The 17185-nt window shown below is 43.3% G+C and overlaps 1 protein-coding gene and 1 long non-coding RNA gene across 2 annotated transcripts; one reads left to right on the forward strand and one right to left on the reverse strand.

Annotated features, from left to right (window-relative positions):
• Window positions 1–13004: 13004 nt before the first annotated feature.
• Window positions 13005–15239, reverse strand: LOC115569568 (uncharacterized). Its single transcript, XM_030397551.1, has 2 exons — window positions 15121–15239; window positions 13005–14993 (listed from the first exon to the last, which is right to left on the reverse strand). The coding sequence occupies exon 2, from the start codon at window positions 14130–14132 to the stop codon at window positions 13254–13256; it is 879 nt and encodes a 292-aa protein (XP_030253411.1). The 5' UTR covers window positions 14133–14993; window positions 15121–15239; the 3' UTR covers window positions 13005–13253.
• On the forward strand, window positions 14567–15869 carry LOC115569578 (uncharacterized). Its single transcript, XR_003981561.1, has 2 exons — window positions 14567–14748; window positions 15627–15869. It is a non-coding gene; the product is annotated as an uncharacterized LOC115569578 (long non-coding RNA).
• The last annotated feature ends 1316 nt before the right edge of the window (window positions 15870–17185 follow it).

Consider the following 17185-nt stretch of genomic DNA (forward strand, 5'->3'; position numbering starts at 1 on the left):
CCTACAGTGTCTGTGTATTTAGTCTGTGTTTTCCCTTCACTCCTTGTCCGGTCATTGTATGTATCTGTCAGCCTCAGATCTTGCCTCATGTTCATGTTCATGTTCATGTTCCTGCTCATGCTCCTGCCTGCGTCTTGTCCTCCCAGAGCTCCTTTTGTCTCCAGTCTCTCCTTGGTATGTGTTTTTGGACTTTGAGTTTTGCATTTTGCATTCTGTTTTGAACTTTGGTTTTGAGTTGTACTTTGCCCTATTTCTTTGCACTTTGCTACTTTGTCTTTTGTCCCCGTTTTGTCTGCTTTTGGGTTTTTGTACTCAGCTTTAAATAAAGCTCTCTTTTTGTTTTTCCCTGATCTTGCCTCCTGTCCAACTGCGTTTGGGTCCACCTCCTTTATCCATAATTTTCCCCTTTAACCAAACCTGACAGGGTGAACAGAAATGTAGAAATAAATATAAAGCATTCATTTATTTCTTTTATTTATACTTTTATTTATTTATGTATGCATTTATTTAAGCATTTATTTATGTATTCCTGTATTTATTCATACATTTATTTATGCCTTTATTTATACTTAAGTCATCCATAGCTCAGACGCTCAACTTTGTACTGCAGTGAACAGGGTCCAGAGTTCAAGAACAGTTCAAGTGTACGTTGTATAGAGAAAATTTACACCGCTTTACATCGCCGTCAGACCGGTCTAAACTTGGGGGAGTAACTTGATGGTTAGAACTTTAACATGGTGATTTTTTATTTATTTTATTTTTTTCCCCCCCAATAATTTTAGATTTTCTTTTTTAAATAATGACAATGGCCTGAAAGAACTGTATTCATTCAGTGACTTGAACAGTGCGAAGACAAGGCAGGAGCTGAGAGGGAAAAAGGAAACTATGGAATTGCAAGGGCAAAAAAGATGTCTCCTTCTTGTGAACATAAAAGATGATGCCGTACTGTCTGTATTTCAAATGTGCACAGCAAGGTGGCTGGCACAGTGCAGCTAAATGAATGTTGTGGGCAAAATATGAAAGGCTCCAACATATCTACTTTCTCTTCTGATATGCCACAACGAAACCAAAATCCTTTTTAGATAATATCAGAATGTCAGATGCATTTCTCTTTTTGAGAATTCCATTTTTCATCAAAAATCAAACACATCAAACCCCAATGGTTTACCACAATGTTGCTACCTCTCAGTGCTGGCATCTGTTGCATTGATATTACACACAGTGACAGACATAAATCCTCAGCACTGATGCTTGTTTATGACAACTATTTTCACATATTGGTAACTCTTTTTGAAAAAAGATTTTTTTATGTTTGGACTACATGATTTCATAATTTACTTTGTTCCTCTGTATTACAATGTTTTTTTCCTATGGATTGTTAATACGGAATTGTATTACATGTCTTTGCTACGTAAGTTTCTGAATGGCTTCGACTTCTAATGTAATTACAGCCAGTGTCATTATTGGAAATCTGTGTAATGGTACTGATGTATGTAACTATGATTAACTGCTGGGGCACTTAAAGGGCATGGACTTAACAGGTAAGACATGACCTTTAAGAAGATTTTCACATCCAATCAATCACTAGTAAGTCTGTCATTAATTAGAGCGACTCGTCTTAATGTATCAAACTACAATGTGCTACAACCACATGTATGTGTGTTGTTTAAAGACTAGTTTCACATGCTACCTATTCTATGCTGTACATTGGTGCTAGTCTTTTGAGTTTAACTGTTTTCATATTTTGTTCTGCGGTCTTATTGTTTTGATGAAGCTGATAAGATTTCTCTCTTTGGTTGGAGAAGGCCATCAGATGGCGGATTATTAATTTTGGTTAATAAATTAATGATTTATTTTTTTTTTACTTTCAAACCTGTAATCTTCAGCCACAGTTGATGCAGACTCAAATGACTTAAGTTATATCACTTGAGGACATTTATCAGACTTCGCACAACTCCTTCTGGAGACACTGACATTTTTATACCTATGCAGTTATACTCCCCAAGACCTAGAAACATGCTCTGTGTAAAATATGTGGAGTTTGCCTTTGATTTGAAAAGCACTTTGGGAATATACCACTTGCATGAATGTCTCTGTTGTGTTTTCAAAATAAAAATTTAATTATGTTTGGAAGATAAACTTTGGTCCCAGAACCAATGTCTGTATAGTTTTGTAAAGGAATGCAAATGCAGAAAGTTAGCTCCACCCTGTTTTGCTTGAGAAAAAACGTTTTTTATTTTTAAACTTTATACTTTAGCATCCAATACTCTGTACATCTTGAACATATGGCAGTAATGAAAATAATAATTATACCTAAGAAGGATTTAAAAAAAAAATTCAGAATGAAAAGAAAAAAAGATCAAATAAACCCCAACAGTTTGTCACTAAATTACTGTGAAGAGTATTAAAAAAAAAACCCAAATCATTATATCAATACTGTGTCCAATGTTTGTTTTTTATTTAGAGTACAGTGTACATTCTCTCTCTCACTCTCTCTCAAATTCGCTTTATTGGCATGAATGTTACGAAAACTATGTTGCCAAAGAATCAACTAAACAAAACAAAAAATACAGTTCGTAGGTTAAAGTACAAATAAATGAAACTTAAAAAATAAAGAGAATAATGTGTGTGTGGAAGGATTAATAGGTTTGGGTATCATTAGGCAATTACAAGTTGTCATATACAATGAAAAACATACATACACATATAGTTCATGTTAAATGATAATAAAAACAACAATATTATACTATAGCAATAATGGTTCTGATCAGCATTTGTGGGTTTCTCTAGCATCATGGCAGAGTGTTACATATTGTGCAGCTAATTTTATAAATCGTGGATCTTCTCCCAGACATACTTTTAACAGTTGATCACATTTTGTTCCCTGATATGATGGATCTGCTGCAGTTATCTGCTGGAGGAAAGCCTCTCTCTCAGTTTGGTACAGGGGGCAGGAGAGGAGAAAATGGGCCTCAGTTTCTATTTCTCCTGAAGAACAGTGTTTACATATTCTTAATTCTCTGGGCTTCCATTCTTTCTGATGCTGACCTTTTTCAACCTGTAGTTGATGGTCGGTGAGTCTGTACATTGTTAATGTGCGTCTCTGTTTGGGTTTTTTTATGCTGACCAGATATTGCGCTGGAGAATATTCTCTATCCGTTAAGCGATAGCATTCTTATTTATTGATGGATTTAATTTCATTCTTCCAATTGTCAATGTAAGTCATTTTGTTGTTTTTGTCTATAGATGCTAGGTGAGTTTTGGAGAGATTTTGGAGGTCTTGGATTTTGAGGTGGCAGATTTCTCTGGTGTTTCTCAGAGGGTCTGTCTCTGGACAGAGGCTGTTACTGAGAAAGGCTCTGTGGTGGTAGGAATCAGGATCAGCTTGTGTTAAGTGAACCTGGAACTTAATTGACCTTTTGATCATGTGTAGAGAGAGAGGGAAGTGTCCCAGCTCTGCTCTACATGCATGGTTTGGACAGTTTCTGTGGACCTTGAGGATTTCCTTGCAGAATTGAAGGTTAAATTTCTCTGTGGGTGTTGTGTCCCATGAGGTGTGCCTCTAGGTAATTAGAGGGCCCCACACTTCACTTCCATACATAAGTATGGGTTTGATTACACTGTTAAATAGTTTTAGCCAAATTGTAATTGGGGGATTGAATTTATATAGTGAGCTTTTGATGCTATAGTAGGACCTGTGTGCTTTTTCTGTGAGGGAATTTATTGCTTTGTCAAAGCTGCCGGATGCACTGATGATGATGCCTAGATAATTATATTCCATTGTATGCTGAAGTGTGGTCCCTCTTACCCTGAAAACATGTTTGGATTCCTGTAGCCTGGCCTTTTTTTGGAATACCATGACTTTGGTTTTGTCAAGGTTGATATCTACCGCCCAGTTTTGACAGAACGTCTCCCGCAGAGAGAGGTTCTGCTGTACACCATGTTCTGTTGGGGACAGTAGAACCAGGTCATCTGCAGACATGAGGAATTTTATTTCTTTGCCTTGTAGATCTAATCCTGGGCTTGGGGACTGTTCAAGAAGAGTGGCCAATTTATTGATATATATGTTGAACAGAGTAGGAGACAGGTTGCACCCCTGATGCACCCCTTTTCCTTGTTTGAAGAACTCTGTTCTTTTGTTTCCAATTTTGACACAGCACTGGTTGTCAGAATATTTGGAGTTGATTAGATCATATATTTTACCCCCAATTCCATTTTGTAGAAGTTGTAAAAGTAACCCATTGTGCCAAATTGTGTCAAAAGCCTTTTTTAGATCTACAAAACATGCAAACATCTTTCCTTTGTGTTTTTTGTGAACATGCTGCTGGATGAGTGTATGGAGAGTGTAGATGTGGTCAGATGTTTGATGATTGGGTAAAAAGCCAATTTGGCTTCTAGACAGAATATGATGATCAGTGAGATATGTGATTAATCTGGAGTTAAGGATGCTACAGAAGAGTTTACTCAGGTTGCTGTTAACACAGATGCCCCTGTAATTGCTGGGGTTGTACTTGTCTCCACTTTTAAATATAGGAGAAATGAGACCTTTATTCCAAACACTGGGGTAATATCCAGCTGTCAACACCAGGTTGAAGTGTTTTTGCACGGCAAGTTGGAGTTTTAAATTACTGTGTTTCAGCATCTCTGAGTTAATGCTGTCTATACCGCACGCTTTTCCATTTGTAAGTGTTTTGAGTTTGTGCTTTATTTCTTTAATGGTGATGGGGTAGTCAAGGGCACACTGGGTGTCCTTCACTGTCATTTCTAGTTCTTTCAGTTTTTCTATTGTTAAAATTTGTAGGGGAATCAGACCGTGACACTCTGGATTTTTATAGAGGTCATCAAAGTAATTTTTCCAGATTCTGCTATTTTGAATTGGGTTGGTCTCTGTACATGGGTTTCTGTTGATGTTTTTCCATAATTTCCAAAAGGTGTTTTCATTTATAGCTTTTTCAATTTTTTGGAGTTCTCCCTCCATATAATGCATTTTTTTCACATGAAGGAGTCTTTTGTAATCTTTCAGAGCTTGGACATATTCAAGCCGTCCCATTAGGTCCCTTGGGTTCCTTTGTTTTCTGTTTGACAGTTTTCTCAGGTTTTGTCTGGATATAGCACATTCTTTATCAAACCATCGCTCTTTTTGTTTCATGCTGGATTTTTTAGTTTGTGAGATTTTTAATTTAGATTATTTTGCCAATTGAATAAATATTGTGTTTAAGTGATGTGTGGCCTGATTTATGTATTCCCTTTCAGGCTGATACTGGGTGTTGAAAAAAGTATCATGCATGTTGTGAATTTGAGCAGAGTCTAGTGCATCGGTATAGGCAGCAGTGCTCTCTTCTGTCCATTTGTATCTCCTCGGTAGAGGAAACAGCCTTGGCTCAGGGTTTGGATTCACAGTGGTTGACAATGACTTTTTCAGAAATAGGGTTATTTGGCTATGGTCTGAAAGGGGCTGTTGCGGTGATACAGTGAATGCATTTATATATTGTGGTTCAATGTCAGTAATGGCATAATCTACAACACTACTACCTAACACAGAGCATTGTGTGAGTCTGCCCAGAGAGTCTCCTCTGATTCTGCCATTAACAATGTACAGACCCAAGCCTTAACACATTTGTAGTACCTGTTTGCCAGTTTTGTTAACCATGCTATCATAGCTCAGTGTTTCCCCTACCACTGTACAGGCCGCCAGGCCAAGGAGACCTGCCGCAAGGCCAAAAAAAAAAAAAAAAAAATGCCAAAAATAAGCCACCTATCAATTCATTTATAAATCAATAATCATTATATTAGGAGCGCCTCTGTGCAGCGCAACGTGAGTCAACCTGCTTTGTTGCCTAGTAACGATGCGAGTACAGCTGCTGAGAGCGTGGGCATATATTCTGGGATGTTCTGAAGTTTGTTAGCTAACCAACTATGGCGCCGCCGAAGAAAAGAAAAATATCGCGGGTGACAGACAACTTAATATAAAGAAATTCTTCTGCCAGACTCCGGAGCCAAGGAAAATAGATGAAGGGAGAGTAACAGAGGCAACTCCAGAAAAAATGACAGGTGCAGGTGAGACGGAAGAAAGGGGGGCAGAGTGCAGTGGAGAGGGGGGCTGCTTGAGGACCGTTACTGTCCCTGACACCGGACCGACTGCCGACCCCTGTCCGGCAGGTGACCGCGGGCCCGGGCCGACTGCCGACCCTTGTCCGACGGGTGACGCCGGTCCGACTGCCGACCCCCGCCCGGACCGACTGGTAACGTTGACCCAGCAAAAAATAATACAGCTAAACACAGAACATCTGGCAGGGATCCCGAATGGCTTAATAACCATAACTACAGCCCTTGGTTGTACCACACTCTCCATGGTGAGTTTACAAATTGTTGTTTAGCTTATATTTTTGTTCTGATTGAAGAGTCAGTCTCTCTCTATCTCTCTCTCTCTCTTTCTCTCTCTCGGAGTGCATGCTGGGAGTGAGTGTGCTGAGTGCGAGTGGACGGTGGTGAGTTTCGGTGTTTTCGAACTTTTTCTTTGTTTTTTCTGACTTTCTGTTTAATGTTTGTGTTGTAGTTTTATTGTTGTTGTGCAGTAAACAGTTGTTTGTGTGATCAGAGGTGTGTTAGTGGAGGTAGAGCCGGTTTCCACGGTGAGGATGGCGTCCGGCACGCCGTTCGGGTTCAGCCTGACCCATCTGTGCCGGTGGAGGCGGTTCTCCTGGCTGTGGGGGACCGTGTGGGGCACGGTAACCTCTGCTACGCGTCCAGGATGAACCGTGGCGTGGTGGTATTTCTGAAAGAGGAGAGGTTTGTGGCGCAGCTGATAGCGGGCGGTGTCACGCTGAGCGGGGTTTACCTGCAGGTCTCGCCAGCACAGGTAGTATGAAGTGTTTTGAATGTGGAGATGTGGGGCACAAGCGAATCGCTTGTCCGCACAGAACAGCCGAGGGGCCCGAGCCGTTCGTGGGGCCGAGCGCCACGGCGGCAGCCGCCAGCCGAGCGGTGCGCCGGCGGCCGGGCCCGACGCTCCGCGGGATGAATCGCCGGAGAGTGCCCCCCCGCCGAGTGAGGTTGCAGCAGGAGAAGGATCCAGCGGACAGGCAGATAGACAGGTAGGAGAAAAACAGATGGAGAGAGGAGCAGAGGAGGCGATGACAGTGGACGAGATCAGGGAAGGAGAGGCAGCAGGTAAATCTGACGTCAGTCTGTCTGCTGCTGGACAGGTGAAGGAGGCAAGTGTTGTGGAGAGTGTTACAGGTGAGGGGAAGGATGAAGACATGGAGGATGACTCTGACTTGGTGTCTGTTGATGGATCACAGTTGGGCAGTGCAGAGCTTTACACACTGCATGAGATCAATGATTTCTTAGATGAAACGTTTGGAAAGTCTGTCAGTGTGGCTGAGTATTTTCCAGATGGAGAAAAATGTATTAAAAGTGTGTCGACTCTGCAGAGATAAGTGGGACTTGATTTACTGGATGAGAAGAAGCGTTTCCATCTGAAGAAGCACATGACCAGTCTGAGAAAGATGAAAGCAGTCAACAGAGGAAAGGCATCAAAGAGGTTAAAAACTAAAAATTAAAATGAAAATGAATATTGTGTGTGAGGCGATCTTCTTCCTACTGTCTCTTCTACCTGTCTCTGCTCTCCTCTCTCAGCCCTTCATGAGTAAGATCAGGGTCGGCTCTTTAAACATAAACGGTGGGAGGGATGGACAGAAGAGGGCAGTCATTTCAGAGATGATATCACAGAAATCACTTGATGTTGTCTTCCTACAGGAAACTCACAGTGACACTAACAATGAGACAGACTGGCGTCTGTGGTGGAGAGGACAGCATGTTTTCTGTCATGGGACGAACGTGTCTGCTGGAGTCGCTGTTTTGTTCTCTCCTCGGCTCCATGGGGACATCCTCTCCACCACAGAGCTGGTTGCAGGCAGAGCTGTGTTGATCAGAGCACAAATACACAATATCTCTTTCTGTTTCTATAACATCTACGCTCCAAATCGCTCCTCTGACAGGGTCAACTTTTTCCATCAGATTAGAGACTCAGTCAAACAGTGTGATCAGAGCGAGTGTGTAGTGATGGGCGGAGATTGGAACTGCACCACAGACTTCACTTTAGACCGGACAGGACAGGAGCCTCATTTACTCTCATCCTCCACGTTATCACAGGTGGTGTCGGAGTCAGGTGTGGTGGATGCGTGGAGGGTTAAACATCCTAAGGCCAGGCAGTACACATGGGTGAACGTGGTGGATGGGAACATGAGTGCAGCCAGGTTAGACAGGGTTTACATATCACACAGTTTCAGTAATAGACTCTTGAACAGCTTCATTCATCCAGTTGGTTTCACAGATCATCACTTAGTCACTTTAGATTTTCACACCTCACAAACCACTAGATGCAGCTCATACTGGCACTTTAATGTCCGACTCCTCCAGGACGCAGATTTCTGCCAGAGATTTGAGACCTTTTGGGCTCTTTGGAGAGAGAGGAGGAGGGACTTTGAGTCCATTAGTCAGTGGTGGGAGGTGGGAAAAGCACACATACGAGTGTTCTGTCAGCAATATACAAGTCATTCCACAACCAGAGTGAGACATGTCATACAAGATCTGGAAAAAGAAATTAAGGATCTGGAAGATAGCATAGCCACTGATGGCAGCACAGACAGTCACAGGCTTCATCAGAAGAGACAGGAACTCAGTTCATTCCTACAGGAAAGGGTTAAAGGTGCTTTGGTCACGTCACGGTTCACCAGTGTTCAGGACATGGATGCTCCCACATCCTTCTTTTTTAATCTGGAGAAGTCGGTCTCTCAGACCAAGCAGATGGACTGTCTCCGGCTCCCTGACGGTCGAGTGACGACTGACCCGACGGAGATGAGACAGCACGCCGTAGACTTCTACGGCAGCCTGTTCAGGAGAGAGGACGGTGACGGGGACAGCATGGACCAGCTGCTGCAGGGACTTCCTCAGCTCACCTCTGAGGACAGAGCTGTCCTGGACGCCAGCATCTCCCTGGAGGAACTCACTGCTGCTGTGACTAAGATGGCTTCTGGTAAAGCTCCTGGTCTGGATGGACTGCCTGCAGAGTTTTATAAACATTTTTGGAAGGTTTTAGGCGCCGACCTGTGGGAGGTGCTGCAGGAGTCCTCTCAGATAGGTCTGATGCCTCCATCCTGCAGACATGCTGTACTTTCTCTCCTTCCTAAGAAGGGAGACCTAGCTCTTCTGAAGAACTGGAGACCAGTGGCTTTACTTTGCACAGACTATAAACTACTTTCAAAGGTGCTCGCCAACAGACTAAAAATCTTCCTGGACTTGATTATTCATCGAGATCAATCATATTGCATACCTGACAGATCCATCTTTGATAATCTGTTCCTCATCAGAGACCTCTGGGACATCTGTAAACTTTGCAACATTGATGCAGGTCTCATTTCCTTGGATCAGGAGAAAGCATTTGATCGTGTTGACCATGGTTTTCTGTTGTCCACATTAAGGGCCTTTGGTTTTGGAGAAGGGTTTCTTTCACATTTGAGCTTGCTGTATAAAGATGCACTGTGTTCAGTGAAGGTGGGAGGTGGCCTGAGCTGTCCAGTGGAGGTTCAGAGGGGCATCAGACAGGGTTGTCCGATCTCTGGACAGCTCTACTCTTTAGCCATTGAGCCTCTGCTCCATACTTTAAGATCTAGGCTATCAGGGCTAATGTTACCCGGTATGCCGCAGCGCCCCCCACTGGTGGTATCAGCATATGCTGACGATGTCAGTGTGTTGATCAGGAGTCGGAGGGATGTAGAGCACTTGGGTGATGTTTTATCTTTGTTCCAGAGGGCATCATCTGCACGGGTGAACTGGGGTAAGAGTGAAGCTGTGTTGGTTGGGCAGTGGGCTAACAGGATGGTGCCAAAGTTGCCAGGAAACCTCAGCTGGGGCAGGCAAGGTTTGAAGGTGCTGGGTGTTTTTCTGGGAACGGAGGCTTTCATGGAGAAGAATTGGGAGGGTGCTATGGAGAGAGTGTGTGCCAGACTGTCTAGATGGAAGTGATTGCTACCTCAGCTTTCCTATAGGGGCAGGGTCCTAATTGTCAATAATTTGGTTGCTTCGACCCTTTGGCACAGACTGGTAGTCTTACCTCCACCCAGAGGCCTGGTTGAGGGCATTCAGAGGACAGTTGTGAACTTTTTCTGGTCGGGACACCACTGGCTGAGGTCAGCAGTTTTACACCTGCCGGTTCAGGAAGGGGGGCAGGGCCTGATAGACATTACAGCTCGAATCAAAGCCTTCAGACTGCAGACGGCCCAGAGACTGCTCTACAGCTTTGGTTCACCATGGATCGACACCGCCTGTGTGCTGCTGAGGAAGGCTGGACGGCTGGGATACGACAAGCACCTGTTCCTGCTGAAGCAGCAATCCCTCGATCTAACTGGTCTAACTCCATTCTACCAGACTGTTTTACAGGTTGTTACAGGTGTTTTTTTTTTTTTGATGGTCTTTGGATGAATTAGTTTTGTGACGGGAGAGGATTTATGTTGACTGGATGAATCTGAAATAAAGGTTGTTTTAAAATTCAAAAAAAATTCTCTCTCTCTCTCTCTCTCTCTCTCTCTCTCTCTCGCTCTCGTAAGCAATAATGATGAAAATAACAGACAATAGGCTAGTTTTCCCAGGTATTGTCAAATGTATGTAACTCTGTCATAATAACATGAATAAAGAACTTGTTTGTTAAAAAAAAATATTTATAACTGATAGAATCTCGTAGGGATGTTTTGTCGCCAAATGCCATCAGCATAAGCAGCCTGTTAAAAGAGGACCATCCCAGAGGGTTTTCATTGAAAAGATGTGCTTGATTCTCGTGTGGGTTCAGACCACCACGCCAAGGGCGGACTGGCGTATGGGGACACCGGGGATTTCCCCGGTGGGCTGGTGTGCCGGTGGGCTGGTGGGCCGGTGGCAGGGGCGAGCTGGCCATTGGGAGGTTCAGGTATTCCCGAACTGCCGGTCTGTTCCAGGCTGACCCGGCCGGTGGTCGGAATGTTTTTTTTACCCCATAAAACGGCCGCAGGTGGCACAGAGTGGAACGTCAGACTGGGTCAATCTTATATTTTCCATATTAAGGGGGGATGCGAGCGGCCCCACCCAACTTGAGCTTATCCTTGTTTCTATTGAAATGTGATTGGCTCAGCCGCTCAGTCTGTCATTAAACTGTTATTTTCCTGTTTGAATAAAGAAAGTTAGCAAACATGCTAAAAAGAAAGAAGCCGCAGAAAGAGATGAGTGGAGCAGAAAAATGAAGGGCAAAAAAGAAAAAACGGTTAAAACAGGATGCAGCCAAATGCGCCATATTAACGGCGCTTTTAGTGGTGGAGGGGTGAAGGTCAGCAAGGCTTCCGTCAGCCAGGCCAGTGAAGAAACGGACCCAGCAGCAGACCCAATGCCGGTATGTCGGGCTGCGACAGGTCGGGTTGTAATTTCAGGCCCCTTGAGAACTCTAGTTTGTGTTTTTGGATGTGTTCAAGGCACACAGAACTAAGCTGTCTGCCGATCGGATCGGATCGGCCGATATTTTGCATTTTGTGCAATTTGTAAGATCGGCCGTAATGTCTTAATTCACCGGTCCGATCAATGACGTCATTGTCGTGCTGAAACTTTTTGCAGATGCTCCCGTTGCATAGATTGCAGATGGCTTGTGTTTTATCTGTCTCATTTACTCCGAAGAAGTTCCACAGCACCGACATGTCTGTTTGCTAACTTAGTGATGATGTTGCTAGCTAATGATACAAGATTCAAAAAACTTTATTGTCCGTCACATAGTGACAGGGCTCAAAAAATAAACGCCACAAAGACATGAAGACAGAAATCCTGATCGTATAAAGCCTACACAGAACATTAAAGGTAGCCTATCAGCAATGTTACACCATACCTGCGTAAATCCTTAATCTGCTTTTTCAATTAAAAATAACATCCATACTGGCTGACCAGAAAAACGCACACATTTCCTTGTTGCAAAGAAAACATATTTCAGGAGAGAGTCTATGTTCAAAGTTAAAAAGACATTATTTGAAAATAAAGTTATAGGTTATACATCATGTTTTCCTGTTCTGTTTCTACATTAATATATATTTAAGTTTGTTTATTAGGATAAAACCCCTTGAGATGTACCATCTCGTTTTCGAGGGGGTCCCAACATGTAACACAATATAGCCATTTTTACCAGCTCAAGAAAAATACATTAAAGTGAGTAATTCATTTACAGCGTGTGTGTGAGGCAATTTTGTTGATTTTTATATTGTATTTGTGAATTCTTTGCAAAAGTGCCATAACGTTTATCTTTGTTGCTGTTACTGTTATTATTAGCTGACAAGGCCAGTGTCAGTCATGGAGTTGATGCAGAGGGACAGGATAATGCAAGTCATAGGAGTGAGGAGGAGGAAGAGACAGATGAGGAGGGACAGAAGAAGGAAGAGGAGATGGAAGAGGAGGAGGAGGAGAAGAGAAGGAGCAAGAGGAGAAGGAGGAAAGTGGAGCAGGAAGCACCAAAAAAACAGTGCCAGGTACAGGTGCAGTGTGCAGGACTGGGTTGGCAATTGGAATTATATTAAGATGTCATATGTTGATGTTCCAATTCCAGTCACACAGAAACAATAAGCCCATCCTCTCCTGCAGTTATTATAGTGCAAATAAAGTATTCATGTTAAAATTATGGTTCCACTTGCATCCGTCATGCGATCGGATAAAAGGCCTCTCCAAACCAAGCTCCCGGGCTGAATTTTAACCCCAGTCTGGGGTTTAACCACGCTGCAGCCTTTCAGGCCCATGCAACTTTGATTAAAGGTTAGATTAAGCCTAATGATGTCATTTAAGTGATATTATTCAGCAATATAGGCCTACAATGATTTTTAATGCAAATGTTTGTTATTGCTGTATTTCGCGTCTCGTCTGTTTAGGGTTTTTTCGGTGGGTACCACCGGACCTGAAAAAAATTCTAGGGGAAACACTGTAGCTTTGTCTTTGTGTGTTTATGCAAGTCTGGTACAAAGGGGGATGTTTGAAGATATGTTTGTTTCCTTCATAGTTAATGAAATCTGGCTCTCTACCAGTTCAGCTGGAGACTGGACCTGAGTCTGAGCTGGCTGCTGATGCTGCTGCTGCTGCCAACTGTATTGTTCCTGGAGAGCTTGAGGATGTAGAACAAACTGCAGTTCAGGTCCCTGAAGAGGTGACGTGTAGTGTGGTGCGGTTCGGTTGTGGTCTTGAGGAGGTGGGGCTGAGGTTTACAGCGGTGTGATGGGGCTGGGTCCCTGAAGAGGTGGGAGTGGAGGAAGGATGTAGTGTGGTGCAGTGGGGTTGTAGTCCTGAGGAGGTGGGGCTGAGGTGTACAGCGGTGTGTTGGGGCTGGGTCCCTGGAGAGGTGCGGCTGGGGCATAGTATCTTGAGGCAGGTCCAAGTCTCTGTGAAAAGCTCCGGCCATTGTTGGTGGTGCCTCTAGTGTGCTGCAACCTTCTGTGGAGGTTCCGGTGGTTGGATGTGCTCTTGTTGGTGATGTGAGGTGCTGATCTGTTGCGGTCGAGAGCTGTATCTTTAATATCTTTTATGAACAGTCGCACACCGCTCTGGTTTAGATGTAGGCTGTCATACAGGTGCTGGCAGAGGATCTCTGCGTGATGTGCCATATGGACGTTTGGTATTCCTGTGCAGGCTTTGGATATTTCAGCATTGATTTTGTTGATCTCATGCTGAGGAACATCTCTTCTGGGTAACAGGGTGGATATGGTTACCCTGGCTGTGGGGGCCACTGAGGTTGCTCTCTCTGCCACCTGTCGCAGTGACTGAGGTATGTTCTTGTTGTGTGTGAGGTCATTAGTTCCAGTGTGAATCAGGATGTGTTTAACACCCTGGAGGTCTGTAGTGGCCAGCTTCTTTATAGCCTCTGAGATGGTGGGACTCCAAATCATCTTGGATCTTCTGCCTGGGAAGAGACGTTTCATATTGATGTACTTTCCATTGGAATCACACAGAAATATTATTTCTGTGTTGTTGTGTGAAGCAGGTTCTGGTCTCCTTTTCTGGGTCCCCAGGTCTGTGGTGTCCAGAGGGGAGAGGGGAGGAGAAATTTGGGGACGAGAGGCTGAAGATGTCTGGGTGGCAGACATATTTGGTTTCCTACCCTGAGTCACGTGGTATGGGGACTGTTGGGCCTCCTGGTGCAGGGACTGCTGGGTCTCCTGGTGCAGGGACTGTGTTGGGCCGATGCCAGCTCCTCTATCACTCTCTTGAGTGTTCCTCTCAGTGAACGGTTGTCTTCTTCCAGTTATCTAACAGCTTGCTGAAGTTCATCTATCTGGTATCTCTGGTTTTTGACTGTGGCGTACATCTCCTTCACTAAATGGCTGTTATCAGACCTTTGAAGATTGCTCAGTGTCTTCTCTCTGAACTCTATGAACTCTCGCTCGAGTACCCAGATACCGTCCTTCAGGACTCTGAGATTGCTGGAGAGTTTTGGTGATTCAGAGTATGGTGTATGTGGAGGTCTGCTGGAGATGGGTGACCTATTCTGGAGCTCTTGTGGAGGAGGAGGAGGAGACACTTTGATGCTGCCACAGTCTTCAGTGTTTGGAAGCTGTTATCAAAGTTATCCAGACTGTTCTCAGATCCCTGGATCATAACTGTTCCATTGTGATATATGTTTACTGTTAAAATGGGACTTGAGCGGTCTGCATCTTCATAGGCAGTAATCTGTCTGCCTTTGCTTATCCCGTTCTTCTTAATGTGAGTAAACTGCTCACATATTACTGTGTGCCAATTTTCAGGATGTTGAGTGAAGAACACTAGGTTGCATTTTACCTTCTGGTTGTTCTTCTTGCTGAAGTCTGCTACCAGTGTTTCTGGGTTGGCAAGTAGCACATTCATTTTGAAGTCTTTCTTCTGCTGTGCTGTGATCACTTGTTCAGGGTATTGTATTTCACAGCTAGCGACCTGTCCTGGTTGCCTCTGTGTTACTACAGTTGATATATCTGTAGATTTTGAGATCAGTTGCTGCTGCTCAGCTGTTGCTCCACAGTGTTCCATTTGCATGGTTGGTTTCAACTGACAGTTGGTTCACTGTTAGTAGTTTCTGAACAGTTATTTTGGCAGAGATACCTTATTTCCCAGTCCTTGTCCTGGTGATGTCCCCAAAATGTTGCCAGTCCAGTTGTGATTGGAAAATCTTCTCTTCTTTTGAAGTTTTCCTCGCTGTATTATTTCTTCAGACCTTTGTTGTTGTCGTTGTTGTTGTTGTTGCTAGCCAACCGTCATTTGCACAGTAGCAGTAGAGTTCTTTTCCTCCAGCTAGCTATGTAGCAACTTCATTTGATAAAAAAAAAATACTTAGAAATCATAGAAAAGTCTGGTTTCTTTTCTTAAGTGGTTGAGTGTGCCTTCCAACCACTTGATGTTGTAAATTTGCATTGTAGATCAGATATTTTAAAGTGAAAACACAAAAAAAGTGAGGTTTTCAGGAGCTCATATCTTTTGAGCTCTCTCTCTCGCTCTCTCTCTCTCACTAGATGTCGTACATGGCTCCAGTTTGACTGTCGCTCTCCACGACTTCAAATTGTATTGTTTTCATGCTCTTGGTAAACTAAATACTCTCATGCTGTCTCTAGTGATCACCAGCCAACCGGCTTCCTGTGTTTCCTGCTCCAGCCATCCAGCCCTCCGCACCTATGCAGCCACTGACTCACTCCGTGCTCTTCGGCATCTTGACGCACCACACTACCACCAGCGTCACCATGAGCTGTCACATCTGTGCCTCCAACTCCACGCTACCAGATGGGGACCCTGCCTGGAGCAATCAACTCCCTCACTATCTGAACCATTGTGAAATCAATAAATCACTCCTGAAACTATGTCCAGCTTCAGTGTCCGCATTTGGGTCCTCACTCTACCAAACCCTGCATAAAAGCCTCTACAATATTACCATTCTTTATCAGTTCAATAAACAACCTTCCAAATGTTCCCTCTTTCAAACAATATAGGTCAGATTCTCAAGAGCCGCACTAGATGTTAAGTTATTTAAGTCTCGCATCCACTCCTGTCCCTTACTTTCGGAGTCATCGTTATGGTGTCCAGCCAACATGTTCTAAAATTGGAAGAACAGTCTTTTGACACATTTTTTTTTTAAAACATATGTTTCTAAGATGGAGAATGGAGGTTGTTGCACTGAATTCTTTAAGTGTACCAAAATAAAGCTTCTAAATGGTAGATATCTGAAGAAGTGTTTCTGCGGTACATCAAATTTTGCCTTTATCCCATTGAATGTCATTAGATTGTAATCCTCATATATATCCAGCAGTTTTACTATGCCCATGTTCAACCATGCTTTAAAACCCATGTTTTTTTTTTTGCCAGGGTGAAGTGATCATTACCCCTGATTGGGTGACTCCCCAGAGTTGTCTTGTTTCTCCCCAAAGTTTTTTGTACTACATGCCAGACACAATAGTGTTTTTTAAAAAAGGATTAGCAGTACTTTTCCTTAGTTTCTTAAAAGATGCTGAGTATAGATAGCTATTCAAATGTGACAAACCCATTTGAGGGCAGTTTTTCAATTTCTAAACGGGGCAAGAGAACATCCTTAGAAAACCAAAACATTGTGGCTTTCAACTGGGCCGCCCAGTAATACAATTCTAATTTTGGCAACTGTAACCCTCCCCTATCATAAGGTAATATAAGAGAGAAAGTCTGAGTCTTGGTTTCCTATTATTTTCTGACCTTAGGGGAAAATGAAGGAGGAGGAGCTAGTTGAATTGATTGAAAAACATTAGGTTGTATAGTCATCTTTATTATGTTTATTCTTCCCAATATAGAGAGAGGCAATGTTGTCCCTCTGGTGATCTCTTCAGACACTTTTTCTAGCATGGGCTCAAAATTGACTGGACTAAGATTATTCATCTTTGGGGTTATTCTAATACCCAAATATTTTAACCCTTCTGTGGCGTTCGCAAATGGGTGACATACTACTGGCTTCTTCCTCTCATTTTCATTGATATTCATATCGATTCTGCAAGCTGTGTTAAAAACACAATAATATCATCAGCATACAATGCTGTACTGTGTTCCATGTCCCTGGTCTTAATATCGTGGATTGAGGGACTGATCTGCTCGCTATTGCCAATGATACCATGGCTATTACAAAAAGTAGAGGTGAAATTGGTGATCCTTTTCT

This window comes from Sparus aurata, chromosome 19 (genome assembly GCF_900880675.1).
Source record: "Sparus aurata chromosome 19, fSpaAur1.1, whole genome shotgun sequence".
Lineage (NCBI taxonomy): Eukaryota > Metazoa > Chordata > Actinopteri > Spariformes > Sparidae > Sparus > Sparus aurata.

Coding starts and splice junctions, on each gene's coding strand:
- LOC115569568 (XM_030397551.1), bottom strand. CDS start 14,132: ATGTCTGCCACCCAGACATCTTCAGCCTCTCGTCCCCAAATTTCTCCT.